At 35.6% G+C, this 16280-nt stretch overlaps 1 protein-coding gene across 3 annotated transcripts in view; it reads left to right on the top strand.

The window, feature by feature from the left end:
• Positions 1-4871, top strand: part of LOC137650194 (uncharacterized) — a 103864-nt gene extending 98993 nt beyond the window's left edge. For all 3 annotated transcript variants that reach the window (XM_068383372.1, XM_068383373.1, XM_068383371.1), the window contains 3 exons: positions 893-1098; positions 1252-2719; positions 4148-4871. In XM_068383372.1, coding sequence (XP_068239473.1) covers positions 893-1098; positions 1252-2719; positions 4148-4543 — 2070 coding nt within the window. In that variant the 3' untranslated portion in view covers positions 4544-4871. The remainder of the gene's footprint in view (positions 1-892; positions 1099-1251; positions 2720-4147) is intronic.
• The last annotated feature ends 11409 nt before the right edge of the window (positions 4872-16280 follow it).

Here is a 16280-nt window from a genome sequence, read left to right as displayed (position 1 = left end):
ACTACACATCACTAGTAGGGCCCCATCTAGAATACAGTCCAATTCTGGGCTCCAAGTATTCAGAAGGATATAGATATACTGGAAGCAGTACAAGCTAGGGTAACCAAACTAGTTCCAACAATAAGGTAATTTAAATATAGACGAAGGATGGAACGATTGAACTTATTTGATCTACAACCTCGCAGACTACAATACAGTTAATAGAGGCATTCGAAATTCTTAAAGGAATAACAAATGTAGATTACAACAATCTATTCACGCTTAGCACAAATCAGTCCAGAGGTAACGGATACAAACTGGAATTGAAAAGATACTACACCACTCAATATAACAATTTCTTTATATACAAAATAACAAATACATGGAACAGACTTCCAGCGGATGTAGTAAGCAGTAACAAGGTAAACAAGCTCAAAAAAAAAAGTTAGACAAGATCGTAAGAACTCTCCGAATGCTGAACATTAATCGCTCTACCCAAGAGCAAATGGAGTCTCCACGGGTGGACTAAAAAGTCTTTGAAACATCCAAAATCCTTGTAACTCCTTGTAACACTCTCTCTCTCTCTCTCTCTCTCTCTCTCTCTCTCTCTCTCTCTCTCTCTCTCTCTCTCTCTCTCTCGCAGTATGCATATATGTGAGTTTAAATATATGAAATTCAATTTCATATTCATATTTCATTGCCAATTTTTATATATTCCGTATTAGAAAAACCTATTAATAATTCATAATTCGTAGATATTGAACAATTTTATTTAAATCCTTGTTGTTTAATTGAACTTTTGTATATTCTATATTTTCCTCTTGGAACTCTATAACTTTTTCCTATAACACTTCATCACTTTACCTCTGTACCTTCAAAAAGAGACCTATTCTAACTGCCCTATCTTTTGCAGATGACAATCTTTAGTTCGATAAAGTTTTTTGAAAAGTCAAGAGTGCTGCAGATTTACAATCCGAGTTGGGAGCCTGTGGCCACGGCCCATTTAGGAAGCAATTTACCGGTAGAATCCATTCCTGAAGACTGCACTCATTATCTTCATTACCTGCACAGGCACAACCAGTCAATACTCCATAAAACGGATGATTATACAAATTACGAGTAAGATACGTAACAATGTTTATTAATTGGTTTCAACTATGAATAATAAAACTGTTAATAGTAGCAAAAATATCAGTGTATATTTTCTATTTCCACATAATTGTCAAAAACGAAAATATCAGTATTACAAAGGGTATCTCAATCTTTCAACAGAGACTTCGTATGTTTAGAGTGGACGTCCTTAGCTCGTCTACAACTTCGTAAAATGTATCGAAAAGGTGATGTACAGTGCTACTCTGTCTGGTGGGTGGCCGCTAAAGAAGATTTCACTCTCCGGGATTGTTTACAAGTCGAAGACGAACAGTATGGTTCATGGTGGGGTGGAGGGGAGATGAGTAATGGTGGATACCCTCTCACAAATGCTAACGTTCCTCCATCTCAAATGGTGACTGGAAAGTTAGGATCACATTCGTGGGGTCAGCTTCTACGCCGAACGTGGTTGTCTGACCGAGCTTCTCTTTTGACTTTGCCTGATCATTTTCAGGGGTACGTTTCGGTGAATCATGAATCCGATAAGCAACTATGCCTTGAGTCCCGTTCTCACCCTCTTCTCAAGTCAGCTATGCCAACTCTTGAATACTCATTGTGCACTGCTCCAAATATGTCAATTCTTTCTCAATTCTTGTATGACAAAGCTGTTCGAAACAGGAGAATTGTACTCGAGTTCTCTCAAGGTCGTGCAAATCAAAGTGTTATTGACGAAGAACAGAAAGAGTTGAACAAGACTATTCACAAGGATACCAAGAACACTTCTAAAAGTTTATCAGAGGTCTTTGGAGAAGAGACAGTAAATCGTGTTAAAGAAAGGATTGATCAGCCTGTTTGGGTTCCATGGATGCCCCCTGACAAGCCTATACTTACACAGGAAGCAATTCTGAAGTATGTAGAAAGTATAATCAATCATGACTACGGAAACTGGGGCCATATTCTTCTACCCCCATCCTGGCAGGCTCTTCCAGGTGACTTAACTTTTGATAAAGATAAGTTTCCAGACCCAGCTGCTTTGGTCAATACCTTGGAGAAAAAAGGCTTCCGTCTAGCATTAAGCATCCATCCATTTGTGAGTGTTCACGTACCAGCTTTCGCAAACGGAACTCAAGCAGGTCTCTGGGTTCGTCAGAGCAAATCTCAACTTCCAGCACTAGCAAAGTTCGATGAAGTACATTCCACAGTTGTTACAGATTTTAGCAATCCTAAGGCTAAAGAATGGTTTTCGTCTCGCTTGAAGGACTTGCAAGATAAATACAAAATTGACCGCTTCCACCTACAACCAGCTGATGCTCATGCACTCCCAGCATTCCATGAGTATCACCTTCCACTTCCAGGCCCTGATTCTGTTCTTGTTCATTTCATGGCTTCGGTTAGTTCCATATCTCCACCAATGAGCTCAGAAGCAGCAGTCACTCCACCCTTGCCACCAACATTTTTGACACTTGGACATGCTGATGGATCATGGCGAGGACTGGAAACCCTCATTCCTCGTGTTTTAACCTTGACCACCCTTGGCTACCCATTGATTGATATTGGGGTGATTGGAGGTCTAGCTGAAGCAGGCCATGTTCCAGAAAGAGAACTCTACATCCGTTGGATTGAAGTGGCCACATTCTTACCAGCATTACAGGTAAGCTCTTTAGATTTATTATCATAATCACTCTACCTTCAAAATATCGCATACCCAAGGCAGTACAGTATTATAGGTGTATCTACGTTGGTCCATATGCGAGCCTACGAGTTACGATTTTGATACCGAGGTGATTTTCAAATGTTATGTTTGCATAAAAATTCAAGGCTGTACAATTGAATTCTTGCCTGGGTAAATACACTTATCATATATAATTCTCTAACTACATGATAGAGTGAATTCAACGATGATAAGCATGAGTGCCTTAGTAATTGATAGAAAAAAAAATGCACGAATAAATAATAAACTATAATGTATATGTGTGCATGTATATGTTTCAGAAGTTGGTCAAGTGCCTGATAACCTACGAAAGGGAAGGAGCAGAAAGCCAAATAGATTACATCCAGGTTAGAAGAGTTGATAAAAACAATGAAATGTAAAGTAATTTTGAGGGAAGCATGTGTTAAACAACAGAGACTGGCAGTGATGGATTTTAAAATGAGATAGAAAACCCAAGAATACAAAGAAGAGATCTATAATTAAGGTTTGGAACTTTAAAGGGGAAAAGGTTGAGCAATTTAGGAGGATTGTGATAGAGAGATAACTGGAAAGGTTGAACTTAGAGAGTGAACAAGGTAACAGTGGAAAATATTTGGGTGGGTTTGAAAGAAATATGTGTAGGGGAAACAGAGGAATTAGTGGGAAGAGCCAGTGGATTTAGTAGGTCGAAAGGAGGAAAATGGTGCAGGACAGAGAGGTGCAAAGGTCTGTTAAAAGAAACTCAAAGTCATTTATGGACTGGAAAGTAAGGTGTGCACAAGGTGTAGAGGAACGCTACAGAGAAAAGGAAATAGATTCTAGGGGAAAAGTAGCTATAGCTATTGGAAGAGTGGTGGAGTAACTGAATGAAAGGCTAGGAACAGGGAAAAGAGAAAAGGATACATAAGATTTTAAACTTGGAGATAAGGCAAGACAGGATTTGGGGCAACTGTGAATTATCAAGGATACACATGGAAATATATTATATAGGGATGAAGATATTAAGAGGAGTTGAAGAGAATATTTTGAACAAATATTGAATACTGAAAATGAGAAAGGTAAGCTGGGAAAAGCCCAAGGATGGAGGGGCCAGTGATGGAGACAAGGAATACAGAAATGAAGTGGGCATTGAGTAAAATGAAAAATGGTAATGCTCCAGGTACATCAAAATTTCAAATTGAAATGGTAAAGTTACTAGCTACAGAGGGAGAAGAATAGATGCTGGATTTGTTAAAAACAATGTGGGAAGAGGAAATAATGCCTAAAGGCTGGGAGGAGAGTCTAATGGTATCTGCTGTATATCTAAGTAGAAAGGTGATGTCATGGAATTATGTCAGCGCATCCTGTTAGTGATAATATGTTTTGTTCACCGAGGTTTCTATTTTCCAGGTAAACGTATTGCCCCGCATGTATGGTGAAGAAATGAAGGCCCTGACTTTGGAGTATAACAGAATAAGGAAAGAAGTTGTACTGCCCCGCCTTCACGAAAATATTCCAGGTGCCATCCATAACGGCACATCGCTAATCACACCGTTAGCGCTATTTGCCCCAAGTGATCCGGTGGCAGCCAAAGTAGACAGCGAGTGGATCCTGGGGAAGGATCTCCTTGTGGCACCTGTCACGAACAGGGGAGAGAGAACCAGGGACATCTACCTCCCCGAGGGAATTTGGGAGGATGGCATTGATAAACACTTGAGACGTGGTGGCCGTTGGATCTATAACTATAAAGTTCCTCTGACCAAAGTTCCATTTTTCATTAAGAAACCCATGAAGGATGAGCAGTAGAAACCTGAGGTCTAAATCATCGAGTGATGCAAAGATTCGTAAAAGACACGATGCTTTACCTGCCTCTTTCTTGTTAGTTGGAAGTGGAACAGTCTACCTACTTATGAATAGATGGGTGAAAAAAATTCTTTATAAATACTTTATTTATACTGTGCTGTACTTACAGATGTAAATTAAACTGTACATAGTCGAAATATAGCTATTGCTTATAATTCCAACAATGTGTACGTATTGTATCATATAAAGATTTTATTATGTCCATAAACAAAGTGGTTATACCGGAATCACATACTCGAAAAAGATACGTTTTGTGACGAATTAGTGCTAACGGTGAAGAAGTTGGTTGTGATGGCTTTTCGCACCTTACGATCAAAAGAAATTATGAAAATGTCACTTTAGTATACAAGTACTACTTAACTACTTAAACTTCTGTTACTGTGAAGTTGCCTCTGGACGTTTTTTCTTTTTGTTACTTGAAGATTGTTGAAAATTTTGGTACTAGGTTAGATTTGCTTATAACATTGACCATATGAATTTATTAAGTCACATAGTTTTAGTAAGGGACATGAACGTGGAATTGAAGCATCTGGAATGTGGAATTGAAGCTTTTGGAAAATGAAATCGAAGCATCTGGAATGTGGAATTGCAGAACCTGGAATGTGGAATTGAAGCATCTGGAGATTTCTCAGGCATGGTCGACACTGTCCCGTCAATAACTTAAGCATTTCATATTATTTTGGTTCTATTTTTGTATGTTAAATATTAGAAGACGGATCACGAACAATTTATAAGTGATCTCACTATCTGATATAGAGTGTATAAATATGAATTAATGGAGATATTACAGTTAAAACTGACGACACTGAAGCTGTTATGAAAATTGTTTTTAATCTTAAAAGTTATAGTAGCGTTGTAGAATTTTGGAAGTATATGAATACATCAAAGTATAGATCACCTATTGGTGATCATAGTTCTGTGAACGAATTGAACATTTGAAAGTTGTAACAATTCATTGTCACATCCAAGAGTGAGAATTTGATCATGGAAAGCAACTGGTTTGTGTGTTTTTTTTTTTTTAAAGATTCTTCTCAGTTGACATGGCATGCAAAATATGTAAATAAATGTTGTATTTCATAAATTCCAATAGAACGTTTTCTAAATCATGATATTCAGTCGTCCTTTACAATTGTAAACTTTAATGTAGACGCCGCAGTAACGCAATTTACATTAAATGAAACCCTGATGATATGGGGGATGTAGAAGAGTGCCTGAATTACAGTCCTAAGCCAGGTCTGTGATTATCCTTTTCATTAAACTGTACTTACAAAGTAATAAATAACATTTCTTTTTTTTTGGCAAGCCTTCTCTTATAAATTTCGTTATTAAACATTAACGTCCTTCTTTAGTAGTAGGATATAGGCTACAAGTTATAATATGAACATGATATAGGCCACCATATTTGTAAATGCTGTTAGTAGAGAAACGATAACTTTAAAAGCTGTGGTACGATACTCTGGTCAGAGAAATTTGACGAAACTACAGGTTTTTGTACACATTGAAATTAGCATTGTCACTTTGTCAGTCACAAGTGTATTATCACTTCATTCTCTCTGCACAGCACGTGTTAAAAATTTCTACACTCACGCGGTCGAATCTTGGTAGGTAGGACAGATGAAGAACTACATAAGAGGCCGCTAACTGCATCCTGCAAACCCCACAATATAGGAAAGGTTTTCAAAACAGGATGAAGGAAGGATATGTTGATGATTATTTCTGCCAGGTTGACGACATAATCAAAATATTCCATTTGTTATGAGTGAGTGATTTGAGGTTTACTGGCATCCTGACATCTAAGGTCATTGACGCCGATCCACTTGTAAATTATATAATAGCATTATAAGATTATCCCCTCTAAATTAGGCAATTGTTACTCTCATACTTTACCCAAAAATATAAAATAACTTTTATGCAAAATTAAGCTGGACAAGAATATCTTGTGTTCGATTACATGAATAAGTTTATATCTTTGCATGCATTATTTTAGCTGATAAAGAATTGTTTTATAATAGCACGAAAAATATCTCATTTAAAATACCATACAGTAAGGAATAAAAAAAATACAGCAATCATCGAAAATGACGAAGATCTAATAAAGCTGAAGTTGAAGAGACACAACAACACACTGCCATCACTACATTATTATTATTATTATTATTATCATTATTATTATTATTATTATTACTTACTAAGCTACAACCCTAGTTGGAAAAGCAGGATGCTATAAGCCCAGGGGCCCCAACAGGGAAAATAGAGGAAAGGAAACAAGGAAATATTATTTTAAGAACATCAACAATATTAAAATAAATATTTCCTATATAAACTATAAAAAGTTTAACAGAACAAGAGGAAGAGAAATATAGAAAAGTGAGCCCGAGTGTACCCTCAAGTAAGAGAACTTTAACCTAAGACAATGGAAGACCATGGTACAGAGGCTATGGCACTACCCAAGACTAGAGAACAATGGTTTGATTTTGGAGAGTCCTTCTCCTAGAAGAGATGCTTACCATAGCTAAAGAGTCTCTTCTACTCTTACCAAGAGGAAAGTGGCCACTGAACAATCACAGTATAGTAACCCCTTGGGTGAAGAAGAATTGTTTGGCATTCTCAGTGTTGTCAGGTGTATGAGAACAGAGGAGAATATATAAAGAATACGCCAGACAATTCGGTGTGTGTGTGCCTGTGTGTGTGTGTAGGCAAAGGGAAAATGAACCGTAACCAGAGAGAAGGATCCAATGTAGTACCGTCTGGCCAGTCAAAGAACTCGACAACTCTCTAGCGGTAATATCTCAATGGGTGGCTGGTGCCTTTTCCAGTTATATGCTATACGGAGACTCAAATATACAACTAAAATAAAAATTGAGATTTTGAAAGCCTTACGTAACAAACGAACTGTACCTTCGGTCTCCTAATGTCAAGGACAATTGAGAATGAAGACTTTTACTTGGCCGATCAATACTAACTTAGAAACTATATTTCCAATTCTGATAAGTTTCTCGTGGTAACTTCCCTGATTGGTGAACCCCAGACTGGGGATCGAGTCCCGCTCAAACTCATTAGTTTACTTAGTCGCTGCAACCTCACTATCCTTGTAAGCTAAGGATATTTGGTTTGGGGGAGCCTATAGGTCTATCTGCTGAGTCATCAGTAGCCATAGCCTGACCTTCTTTGGTCCTAGCTTGGGTGGAGAGGGGGCTTGGGCGCTGATCATATGTAATACGGTCAGTCTATAGGGCATTGTCCTGCTTGATAGGGAAATGTCACTGTCCCTTGCCTCTGCCATTCATGAGCGGCCTTCAAACCTTTAAAACGGCCTCTCTTCAAGATATTGCAAAATGATTAGTTCAATAGGATTATATATATATATATATATATATATATATATATATATATATATATATATATATATATATAAACACATACATGTCACCACCTCCTCCTACGCCTACTGACGCAAAGAGCCACAGTTAGATTTCGCCAGTCGTCTCTATTTTGAGCTTTTAGATTAATACTACTCCATTCGTCATCCCCTGCTTCACGCTTCATAGCCCTCAGTCATGTAGGTCTGGGTCTTCCAACTTATATATATATATATATATATATATATATATATATATATATATATATATATATACACATACTGAATACATATATATGCATATATACATACTTATATATAAACACATATACATACTGTACATATAAGTATGTATCTATACATATTCATATGTATAATCGCCTGCAAAAAGATCGCTACCTTGTTTCAAATGTTTCGCTCAAATGATTATCAACTATTTTCTTTATCATATCGTACACATTCTAATTTTACTCTTAGGAATATTTTTGAATTATATGCACGCGTATTTCATTTCTTTTCACAATAAAAACCAATGTCATGTCTACATAATTCAAGGAAAACGAGAAACAGTATGAAACATTATGAAAATTTTCGTTCCTTTAGGGACATGAACAAATGAAAATGTATCGTAAATTGTAAGCCACGAAATTACTTTTTTTATCTAATTATTATATGTTTATTTATATTCATTATTATTTCCTTAAATTATTTTGATGCAGTTTTTTCATATTTAGTTGAAATCGACTTTTTAAAAGTAAAATATTCATCATTATTATAGTTTTTACTTTGATTGATTCTGCAACAACTATATCATCTATATTGACGCAAAACAAATGAAAACTAAAGTCAATTCTTTTTAGTGAGGCAGATTTGCACCGACTCGCAGGGGTGCCCTTTTAGCTCGGAAAAAGTTTCCTGATCGCTGAATGGTTGGACAAGATGAATCTAACCAATCAGCGATCAGGAAATTTTTTCCCGAGCTAAAAGGGCACCGCTGCGATTCAGTGCAAATGCGCTTCATTAAAAAAGATTGAGTATAGTCATCCAGTCAGCCGACTGAAATAAAGCCCATTTTATAAGAGAACATTATTCTCTAGCACTGCCCAATTCCATCATAAATATAATAATAAAAAAATATAGTGTGACAATTAAACATAAACAAAACAACACCATATTACCATTATTATTATTATCATTATTATTACTAGCTAAGCGTACAACCCTACTGGGAAAAGTAATATGCTATAAGCCCAAGGGCTCCAACAGGGAAAAATAGCCCAGTGAGGAAATGAGATAAGGAAATAAATAAATGATGAGAACAAATTAACAATAAATAACTCTAAAAACAGTAACAACATCAAAACAGATATGTCACATATAAACTATAAAAAGACTTATGTCAGCCTGTTCAACATAAAAACATTTGCTGCAACTTTGAACTTAGAGAAGCTGAACAGTTCACCGGACTGTGAACTGTGCAGCGGCAAGCCAATGTCGACCGAAACTCACTACAGAGAAGTCGAATAACTTTGTCGATTTTGCGTGTCGCCATCCATTAAAGAATCACGACAGTTATTAGAAGGAATCTATATTGACGCAGAACAAATGAAAACTAAAGTCAATTCTTTTTAGCGAGGCAGATTTGCACCGACTCGCAGGGGTGCCCTTTTAGCTCGGAAAAGTTTCCTGAACGCTGATTGGTTGTACAAGATAATTCTAACCAATCAGCGATCAGGAAATTTTTCCCGAGCTAAAAGGGTACCGCTGCGAGTCAGTGCAAATGCGCTTCATTAAAAAAAATTGAGTATAGTCATCCAGTCAACCGACAATTAAACATAAACATATCTACATCAAAGATATCTATTTTCGTCCTGTTAGTAGCCAGGAAATTTTTCTTCTTTTGCAATGGAAAAATTTAATATATACAGTATATATACATATATATATAATATATATATACATATATATATATATATATATATATGTTTTTGTATATATATTATTATTATTATTATCATTATTACTAGGCAAGCGTACAACCCTAGTTGGAAAAGTACTGTAAGATGCTATAAGCCCAAGGGCTCCAACAGGGAAAAAATAGCCCAGTGAGGAAAGGAGATAAGGAAATAAATAAATGATGAGAACAAATTAACAATAAACAATTCTAAAAACAGTAACAACATCAAAACAGATATGTCACATATAAACTATAAAAAGACTTATATCAGCCTGTTCAACATAAAAACATTTGCTGCAACTTTGAACTTTTGATCGATGGACAAATAGAGAAGCTGAACAGCTCACCTGACTGTGAACTGTGCAGCGGCAAGCCAAGGTCGACCGAAACTCACTACAGAGAAGTCGAATAACTTTGTCGATTTTGCGTGTCGCCATCCATTAAAGAATCACGACAGTTATTAAAAGGAATCTATATTGACGCAGAACAAATGAAAACTAAAGTCAATTCTTTTTAGTGAGGCAGATTTGCACCGAATCGCAGGGGTGCCCTTTTAGCTCGGAAAAGTTTCCTGCTCGCTGATTGGTTGAACAAGATGACTGTTTTGACTGATACTATCCGAAGATTACATGGAGCTGCTATTCGCCACTGAAAACCAGCTAGGAAACCATTTTCGACTGGTGGACATCGTCAAGAAAGGCTCTATTTTGCCTTAGAATGCTACTACCCTAAGCGCGATGAATTCTCAAAAAAAAAAAAAGAAAAAAAAAAAAAAAAAAAAAAAGTGATTTTCTGTGACCAAAAAGACATTTCCCTCTGATGAACGCGGCAGTCTTCACTGTTGGTGCCAATGGAATAATAATAATAATAATAATAATAATAATAATAATATCATTATCATTGCTATTATTATCATTATTACTTACTAAGATACAACCCTTGTTGGAAAAGCAGGATGCTATAATCCCAGGGGCTCCAACAGGGAAAATAGCCCAGTGAGGAAAAGAAACAAGGAAAAATAAAATATGTTAATAACAGTAATCTTAAACTAAATATCTCCTATAAATACTATAAAAACTAACAAAACAAGAGGAAGAGAAACTAGATAGAATAGTGTGCTCGAGTGTACCCTCAAGCAAGAGAACTCTAACCCAAGACAGTGGAAGACCATGGTACAGAGGCTATGGCACTACCCGAGACTAGAGAACAATGGTTTGATTTCGGAGTGTCCTTCTAGAAGAGCTGGTTACCATAGCTAAAAAAAGCCTTTTTCTACCCTTACCAAGATAGGAAAGTGGCCACTGAACAATTACAGTGCAGCAGCTAACCCCTTGGATGAAGAAGAATTGTTTGGTAATCTCAGTGTTGTCAGGTGTATGAGGACAGAGGAAAATATGTGAATATGCCAGCCTATTCGATGTGTGCGTAAGCAAAAGGGAAAATGAACCGTAACCAGCGAGAAAGATCCAATGTAGTACTCTCTGGCCAGTCAAAGGACACCATAACTCTTTCGCGGTAGTATCTCCACGGGTGACTAGTGCCCTGGCACAGCAACTATAGTCAATTCTTTTTATTGAGGCAGATTAACATCGACTGGCAGGGGTGCCCTTTTACCTCGGAAAAGTTTCTTGACCGCTGATTGGTTGGACAAGATATTTCTAACCAATGAGATAGCAGGAAACCTTTCCGAGCTAAAAGGGCATCGCTGCGAGTCAGTGCAAATGCGCCTGATTAAAAAAAAAATTAGTATACCTATACTAGATAAGATCCAAACGAACTATTAAATGTTAGGGGGTTTTTACCACAAATGATTTCCAAATGCTACAATATTGCATCATAAAATTAGGCCTAATATCTGAAAGATTCTAGGCCTAATGGTATGAGCAGTGCACATATATATAAACATTAGTCCTAATGCTATAAGCAATGCATACATATATATAATGTTAGGTATATATATATATATATATATATATATATATAAATATATATATATATATATATATATATATATATATATATACATATATATAGGCCTATAAATAGGCTATATATATGTATATATATATATATATATATATATATATATATATATATAGGCTATATATATATTTTTTTATATAAATATATATATATATATATATATATATATATATATATATATATATATATATATATATATATATATATAGTCACTCTCTTTATATAGGGGAAACAGCAGCAACAACAGCAACAACAAATGCAGCAGTTTTAGTCCACTGCAGGACAAACGCCTCAGACATGCCCTTAGGCATGTCTAGGATTTAGTCATATTCATCATCACGCTGACCTCCACAGATTGGTGATAGTAATAGACTTTAGCCTGACCACTCACAGCAAACCAACCTAGTATGGGTGGCCGTGACCAGTCAAGCTTTGCTAATCATGGCGATACACAAACCCTTTCACCACTTTAAGGTAGCCTATCCCCATTTAGAAAAAGGTATATATATATATATATATATATATATATATATATATATATATATATATATATAATGCAATCGGTTTGAAACCGCCATCTGTTGATGGTTTTATGAATCACATGTCGATAGTTTGAGCATTATCATCCATCATCCTTGGTTCTTATTTTACAAGATATTTTCATTTGGTCTGACGTTTTGGAAATTTTATAAAAAAGAAAATAGACTTAACTTGTTTGATTGATAATTAACACAATACCTTTTAATATCCATCAGGTTAGGTTTAAATGAATGTTCAAGTTCCCTAGAATGATTAAGTACATGATTGATGGTGGTATGATTAATAGCATGGCACATAATTGATGGCATTATTAATAGCATGGCACATGATTGATTGCAAGACTGATCGCATGGCACATGATTGATGGCATGATTAACCGTATGACACATGATTGATTGCATGATTAACCGCATGACGCATGATTGATGGTATGATTAACCACATGGCACAAAATTGATGGCATGATTAACCGCATAAAATATGATTGATGGCGTGATTAATAGCATGGCACATGATTGATTGCATGATTAACAGCATAAAATATGATTGATGGCGTGATTAATAGCATGGCACATGATTGATTGCTAGCTAGATGAACAACAATGCTAAAGTTGATAAAAAGTACGGTGAGCCTACTGTTAACTCTTATTTCATAAATACATTGAAAGATCACAAATAAGAAAATTATATTGATAATAAAATTAATCAATAATGTTAAAACTAACATGCAAATCATCCAGTTATAACAAAAATAAAAAAAACAGCATGCAAAAGAGTGGTCACACTTACGTTCAGCCGCGAAATGCAGAGCTGATAGAAGATTAAAATCAATCCTATTAACTAGCAATTCATACCAGTTGGAGAGGCTTTCTTCTTGGTTATAATAGGCCTACTCCATCCTATCTATCCCTATTTACACCATACATTGCTGCAAACTCTTCCCTACAAACTTTGTAGGCTACACCACAATACATCACAGTGAACACTATAGGCATTTCTCCTTTGACAATATCTTTCGGTTTTCTCCATAGTGACCTTATCGAAACAGCCCTTTGAAAGCCCAAGTTTCTTAGAGCCCTGTGCTTGAGTTTTCCACGTATAATTTACATAACTTAACCCGGTTTGTTTATTTTTATTTGCTATATTCTTAGCCTAGCCCTCAACATTATGACGTAAGCGGTCTACCATTTTTAATCCCTTTCTAGGGTCGATTTGGGCCTTTTGGGGTCTCATAAGCCCCAATGTTAAGTTTAAAGTGATCACTACAGAGCAGTTGTTAACTCCTGAGTGAAGAATTTCTCGGTTATCTTAATGTTGCCCGGTATATGAGGAATGAGGAGAATGTGTAAAGAATAAACGTATGTGCACGTAAAGGAAAAATGGTCCGTAATCAGAGAAGAATCCAATGGCACGTAAAAAAAATATATATATTTAAAAACCTACACCACCACGTGTTAATTAGCACTTGTGGGATGCTGTTTTACGATAAGAAAAAAACAACTAATATTTGGGATACTTCCACTCTGTATGGTGAGTTTAATTTAATCAGCACACTCACTATCACTTCTCGATATCGTCTCGAGTATTAACAAATCCTAAAATAGCCAAAAGACACTTAAAACACACAGAAACTTCGGGAGAATTTCAAAGCAAACACGCTGTTTTACGATAAAAAAAAATAAAAATCCCTAATATTTGGGGGTACTGCCACTCGGTATGGTGAGTTAATTTAATCAGCACACTCACTATAACTTCTCGATATCGTCTTGAGTATTAACAATTCCTAAAATAGTCAAAAAACACTTAAAACACACAGGAACTTCGGGAGAATTTCAAAGCGAACACTCGCGTCGAAGATGTAAACCGAAGACTAGCGCCTGCGCAATGGCTACCAACCGATTCGTTCACCAACATTAGTATTTCAGGAAAATATTCTTTTCAGAATGTGTATTTGAAGAAATATTCTTTTTTTATATAAATATATTGTTATATCTATTGTTGTGAATATAATTTTATAATCATGAAGCACTAATAAATAATGTAAAATAATTACCTTTCTGTTACCGTATATCATCCTTGTTTCACCTATCAGCTGATGGCCGAAGTGTGATCGAAAAATATTCATTGCGGATTTAAGTTTCAATTCCAGTTTGAAACTTTCAAATATCTTTCATTTCTAGGATTTTACTCTCACTTATAACATTTGGAAGAGGAGAAATGGTGTTGCTTATAAATGCAGTAAACGTTTTTTTTCAAGATATAGATTTCTTTTCATCTTCACATAGATGGGCAATACTATTGTCATTCTTAAAAGATATTTTAAAAGTTTGTCTTTGTCAAAGACTAGATGAGAAGCACATTCAATGGCCACGAATGCAATACTTGATAATTATGATGGAATAATTTCTGATATACATCAGATAAAGGCAACAGTCTACAAGAAATCAAGCCATAAATATTTTGAGTAAAGTGGACTAGGCCTAATTTGAATTCATGGCAATTTTATATTTGTGGAGCTATTTACTGGATAAATTACACATGAATAGTCAATCACTGAAAGACTCGAAAGTTAGTCTATAAGTATTAAATTTCTTATTCCTGATCTAGATATTAATCTCTGGCACCGTCGTTCAATTAGTTCATTATGCATGTTGCATAAGATTTTTCATAACTCTGACCATCCTTTACATTCAGATCTCCCTGGACAATTCTATCCTGTTCGTAATACTAGGCAGGCAGTTAATTCTAATAGCCAGGCCTTCTCCATCACGAGGCTCAATACTACGCAGTACTCTAGAAGTTTTATTCCAGCTGTTACCAAGTTGTGCAATGATCTTCCTAATCGGGTGGTTGAATCAGTAGAACTTCAAAAGTTCAAAGTTGGAGCAAATGCTTTTTTGTTGACCAGGCGGACATGAGTCTTTTTGTAGTTTATTTATGACATATTTGTTTTTGATGTTGTTAATAGTTTATATATGACATGTCTGTTTTGACGTTGTTACTTATTTTAGAATTATTTATTGTTCATTTGTTCTCTTCATTTATTTATTTCCTTATTTCCTTTCCTCACTGGGCTATTTTTCCCTGTTGGAGCCCCTGGGCTTATAGCATCTTGCTTTTCCAACTAGGGTTGTAGCTTGGATAGTAATAATAATAATAATAATAATAATGTATGGAAATGCTACAATTTCGGATTTTGTTAAAGGTATACCTGGAATCTTTCCTCTTACTTTAAAGAAGAGGCAAAGGAAATATTGCCTAATGTTGATCACAAGAAAAGCAGTTCCACTCATCTAGATGAAGCCATTAAGTAAAAATTTCAAATTAACAATTAAATTTTACCCGACAGATGTGCAAAAATAAAGTCAAATTTTCGATAATCTTATAAGAGGTAGCACCAACTGCAGCAAATTATATTCGTTATAACCTAGTAACAGATTATCATCATCATTTATTATTATCCAAGCTATAACCGTAGTTGGAAAAGCAAGAATCTTATATAAGCCCAACGGCTCCAACAGGGAAAAATAGCCCAGTGAGGGCAAGGAAACGAGGAAATAAGTAAATGATGTAAGAAGTAATGAACAATCAAAATAAAATACTTTAAAAAGCATTAAAACATGTTTTTTTAATTTATAAACTAATAAGGAGAGAGAGAGAGAGAGAGAGAGAGAGAGAGAGAGAGAGAGAGAGAGAGAGAGAGAGAGAGAGAGAGAGAGAGAGAGAGAGTCACCATCAATTTTAAATATAAAATAAATTGATATGCCAAAATTCCCTGCTGATATGTGAAGACATTTATAGATGTTGTAGTGTTATATTTGAAACGTCTCTGCCTGGTAATT

Source organism: Palaemon carinicauda, chromosome 11, assembly GCF_036898095.1.
Source record: "Palaemon carinicauda isolate YSFRI2023 chromosome 11, ASM3689809v2, whole genome shotgun sequence".
NCBI lineage: Eukaryota > Metazoa > Arthropoda > Malacostraca > Decapoda > Palaemonidae > Palaemon > Palaemon carinicauda.
Note: the sequence above shows the minus strand (reverse complement) of the source record. Positions and strands in the feature narration are given on the sequence as shown.